We start from the raw sequence: 4,768 nt of genomic DNA on the forward strand, positions 1-4,768 counted from the left end.
CCACTGTAGCAGTGCGCCACCGGGCCGGCCCCCTGGACTGAACACTTTTGATTATTGCTTTTCTCTTTACCCTGTCTCACTTCCCCACTCTCTTACCATGCTTCTTGGGATCAGGTCCCAAATAAACTACCTTGTTTCAGAGTCTCCTTTTGGGGAAATAGACACTAGGACAACCTACAAAGAATAACTGGTTTGGGTTTCCTTTGTGACCCACTGCATACAAAGAATAACTGGTTTGGGTTTCCTTTGTGACCCACTGCAAAAAGCATGGAGAAAGTCTTAGGGTGGACAGGGTCGAAGGCCACGGTGGGCGGACCGGGTCTCAGGTACGGGTGGGGGGGGCATGGTGGCGCGCAGCTTTTGTTGGGTTGAACGCTTTTGGTTGGCCTGGCAGCTTGGACGGCAGCGGCGGTGGCGCTGTGCAGTGGGCTGTACCGGGTGGCGTGAACTCGGGGGTGGGGCTTTTGTTGGAGTTCTGTCTCCCTGATCAGACTGGCAGCTTGGACAGTGGCGGCAGGGGCGGNTCCTCTTTCCTGTTCCTGCCCTGTGTGCAGGCACGTGTGTGCGTGTGCAGAGGTATGTATGCATGTGTGTGTGTACAGGTGTGTGTGTACAAGTGTGTATGTGTGTGCGCTTCCCTGGGGAGAGGGTGCCGTAGGCCTGCAGAGGACCTGCTGCCCCAGTGTCAGGTGAACTCAGGCATTTTTTCAGCTGATGTAAAATTTATACCCAACAAACACATTTCTTTCAAAAAATGTAAAGTCGCTTCTAAGAATAAAATTCATTTAATACTTTTTCCACAAAATTATCCTCAATGTAGATAGAGAATGTTTTACTAAGTCTGATGAGTATTGGTTGTGCAAAGATTTATGCAGCAGTGGATAAATAAGGAACATATTTGAGGCAATTTAAAAACTGTCTCAATTTAAGAATAAGTAAAGTAAAACCCTGCTGCTGAGGGAAGTATAGACGGTAGAGCTGAAGTTTTCATGATTGTTACTCTATTTTGATCACATTTACATTTAGGGTGACAGTACTGGCATCTCATCCTAGGGATGTTGATGTGAATATCTTAATAAGTTTAATAGGTTTGTCTGGGTGACATGACAAGAACCTCACTCAAATTTGTTAACATATAAAGGTGGTTTTAATTACTCACTGAAGCCAAGAAAGGGCTAAATAGAGAAAGCTCTGGTCAGGGCCTCCAAAACAGTTGGAACCAGGGCTTCAACTGCTGTCAGCATCTCTGTCTCTGCCTCTTTTTCTGCAAGTCAGCTTCCTTCTCTTTCAGTCTAGACCAGATTCCTCCACATGGCAGGAAGCAGAGCCCACTGACAAGCCTGAAATCATCCACCATTAACATCTAGAAAAGTCACTCTTGCCGCCCTGGCCATGTGCCCTTGGTCCATTCCTGAGGTTCCCTGTGGCTGGGGAATTGTTCTCCAATCTGTCCCAGGCTTCCTACCTCAAGTACCTGCATCCTACTGCCTGCGGACATTCTCTGGCTGGGGAAGTGGGCTGGGATGGCAGGAAGGACAGGACAAAAGAGCCAGATCATTAGTACACCCAGGAGTAACCTTCAGCCAAAGAGGAATGGGAATTGGTGCATAATTACCCCACTTTCCTCATTCTTCAGGCCTATAATTGTGAGCTTTGTTCAACTGGTTTGGGTTTCCATTGTGACCCGCTGCAAAAACCATGTAGAAGGTCTTAGGTTGGACGGGGGCGATGGCCACGGTGGGCGGACCGGGTCTCAGGTACGGGAGTGGGGGGCAGCTTTTGTTGGGTTGAACGCTCTTGGTTGGCCTGGCAGCTTGGACGACGGCGGCGGTGGGCTTTGGGCGTTGTGCGGTGGGCAACGGACGGTCCGTGTCTCGGGTCCACGGGCAGGGGGGCTTTTATATGGGTTCAGGCTAAATGGTCAGCCTGGCTGCTTGGGCGGCATCGGCGGTGGTAGGCGGGCCCGGGTATCGGGTCCTCGGGGTGGGGGGCTTTTGATGGGGTTCAGGCTCCCTGGTCCGCCTGGCTGCTTGGGCGGCAGTGGCGGCAGTGGGGGGGCCCAGGTCTCCGGTCCTGGGGGCGGGGCTTTTGTTTGGGTGAAGGCTCCCTTGTTGGCCTGGAAGCTTGGACAGCCGCGGCGGTGGCGCTGTGCGGTGGGCTATCCCGGGTGGCGGGAACTCGGGGGTGGGGCTTCTGTTGGGGTTCAGTCTCCCTGATCGTCCTGGCTGCTTGGATGGCGGTGGCGGCGGAGATGGGCTGCCTGGGTCAGGGGTCCCAGGGGGCGGGTCTTTTGTAGGGGTTCAGGCTCCTTGGTCGGCCTGGCTGCATGTACGGTGGCAGCGCTGGGAGGACCAAGGTCTCGGGTGCCCGGGGGGGGGCATCCTTTTTGGGGGTTCAGTCTCCCTGATCGGCCTGGCTGCTTAGACGGTGGAGACGGTGGGCGGTGTGTGGTGGGCAGTGTGCGACCAGTGTCTCTCGACCCCTGTGAGGGGGGTGTTTGTTGCGGTTCAGTCTACCTGATCGGCCTGTCTGCTTGGGTGGCGGCGGCGGTGGGCTGGTCCGGCTCTCGGATGCCGGGGAACGGGGAGCTTTTGATGGGGTACAGGCTCCCTGGTCAGTCTGGCTGCTTGGGCGGCGGCGTCGGTGGGCGGTCCCGAGTCTCGGGTCCCCAGGTGGCGGGGTTTTGTTGGGGTTCAGGCTCCCTGTTCGACCTGGCTACTTGGACGGCGGTGGCGGCGGCGGTGCGTGGGCCCGGGTCTCGGGTCCCCGGGGCGTGGGGGACTTTTGTTAGGGTTCAGGCTCCCTGATCGGCCTGGCAGATTGGACGGGGGCGACGGTTTTGGGGAATGGATCTTGGTTCCCTGGGTGGGGGAGCTTTTATTGGGATTCAGGCTCCCTGGTCGGCCTGCCTGCTTGGGCGGCAGCTGGGACGGTTGGGGGGCCCATGTCTCCGATCCTGGGGGCGTGGCTTTTGTTGGGCTTGAGGCGACCTGGTCGGCCTGGCTCCTTAGACTAAGATGGAGGCGGCGGAGGCGGCGGTGGGCGGACCCGGGTCTCGGGTCCCCGGGGTGGGGCTTTCGATGTGGTTCAGGCTCCCTGATCGGCCTGGCTGCTTGGACGGCAGCGGCGGCTGTGGTTACAGGAAGATAGGCCACTTTATAAGGATTTCTTAATTCATTATTGAAATGAGGCATCTCTGGAGTGGAGCATAAAAGTTATTTAACCGGCAGGTTGAGCAGCAGTGATAAATGTTGTAAGTGATTTAAATTTCAGTAGAATTGTGTTGAATTGAAAATTTGGCCACTATATGGAACTTTCACTGCAAAGATTAGAATGACATTGAAGGACTGCCACAGGTGCCAAGAATGTGAAAGATTCACTTAGGTTAATATTTCATGAATCGCTTAGTGTTTTATAACGCAGAGTTCTACAAAATGATGTTCCAGGACCACTTTCATCAGAATCACCTGGGGCATTTTTTAAATTGTAGATCGCTAGGCCTCAAAAAAAGTTCTACTGGATTAGAATACCTTTAGGGGGAATCTAGGAATTTGTGGCTTTAGCAAGGTTCTTAGGTAATTCTTATACACCCTACAATCTTAGAACCTGGTTTTCCTGTACAAGTCAAGAGAGAGCACTTTGTTACCAATATGCTGACAGAGTTCACTCATGCATTTGGTTGGTCACTCATTGCCAGGAGGTCTCAAATTTAAAATTTAATGGGCAAAAAGCGGGGGAAATATAATTCACATTATATTCAATTATCGTGTCTAGATAATCACCTCTTTTAAGTAAAATATTTTTAGAGTATGTTTTCTAAACTAAAAAAATGTGCCCTGCATTTTAAATAACTGGTTTTTAATTACAAAGCCCTTTTGGTACAGAAAATTCATTCAATTTGCATACGAATATCTAGNGTGGGAGGAGCTTTTATTGGGTTTCAGGCTCCATGGTCGCCCTGGCTGCTTGGGCGGCGGCAGGCGGCGGCGGCGGTGGGCGGGACTGTGTCTCGGGTCCTCCGGGTAGGGGGCTTTTGATGGGGTTCAACCTACCTGGTCGAACTGGCTGCTTGGGCGACGGCGACCGTGGGCGGGTCTGGGACTCGGGTCCCCGTGGGGAGGGGGAGCTTTTGATAGGTTTCCTGTTCCCTGGTAGGCCTGGCTACTTGGAAGGACGCGACAGAGGTGGCGGCGATGGATTCTGCGACTGCGGACGGCCTGCACGGGTCTCGGGTCCCCGTGGCGTGGGTGACTTTTGTTGGGGATCAGGCTCCCTGATCGGCCTGTCTGCTTGGACTACGAGGGCGGCGTCGGCAGTAGTGGTCGAGCACGGGTCTAGGGTCCCGGGGGAGGGGGGGCTACTGTTGGGTTTCAGACTCGCTGGTCGGCCTGTCTGCTTCGACAGTGGCGGCGGTAACGGAGGGCGGTGTTCGGTGGGCGTGTGGGACCCGTCTCTCGGGTCACCGGGGAGGGGTTGGCTTTTGTTGGGGTTCAGTATNACACATGGCAGGAAGTATAGCCCACTGACAACGCCTGAAATCATCCACCATTAACCAGTTACTCTTGCTGCCCTGGCCATTTGCCCTTGGTCCAATCCTGAGTTTCCCTGTGGCTGGGGAATTGTTCTCCAATCTGTCCCAGGCTTCCTACATCAGGTACCTGCATCCTTCTGCCTGCGGACATTCTATGGCTAGGGAAGTGGGCTGGGATGGCAGGAAGGAAAGGACAAAAGAGCCAGATCATTAGTACACCCAGGAGTAACCTTCAGC

General features: G+C 54.1%; 1 protein-coding gene across 1 annotated transcript in view; it reads right to left on the reverse strand.

The window, feature by feature from the left end:
• The window catches only part of LOC103610322 (basic proline-rich protein-like), a gene marked incomplete at its 5' end in the record, with an annotated part of 17,928 nt that overhangs the window by 8,756 nt on the left and 4,404 nt on the right, over positions 1 to 4,768 (reverse strand). Inside the window, 4 exons of the mRNA XM_008594510.1 lie at positions 1,737 to 1,895; positions 2,517 to 2,588; positions 3,049 to 3,130; positions 4,053 to 4,295. Of these exons, the coding sequence (XP_008592732.1) occupies positions 1,737 to 1,895; positions 2,517 to 2,588; positions 3,049 to 3,130; positions 4,053 to 4,295 (556 nt within the window). The remainder of the gene's footprint in view (positions 1 to 1,736; positions 1,896 to 2,516; positions 2,589 to 3,048; positions 3,131 to 4,052; positions 4,296 to 4,768) is intronic.

The sequence above is a fragment of the Galeopterus variegatus genome, unplaced genomic scaffold, assembly GCF_000696425.1.
Source record: "Galeopterus variegatus unplaced genomic scaffold, G_variegatus-3.0.2 Scaffold10932, whole genome shotgun sequence".
NCBI classification, from domain to species: domain Eukaryota; kingdom Metazoa; phylum Chordata; class Mammalia; order Dermoptera; family Cynocephalidae; genus Galeopterus; species Galeopterus variegatus.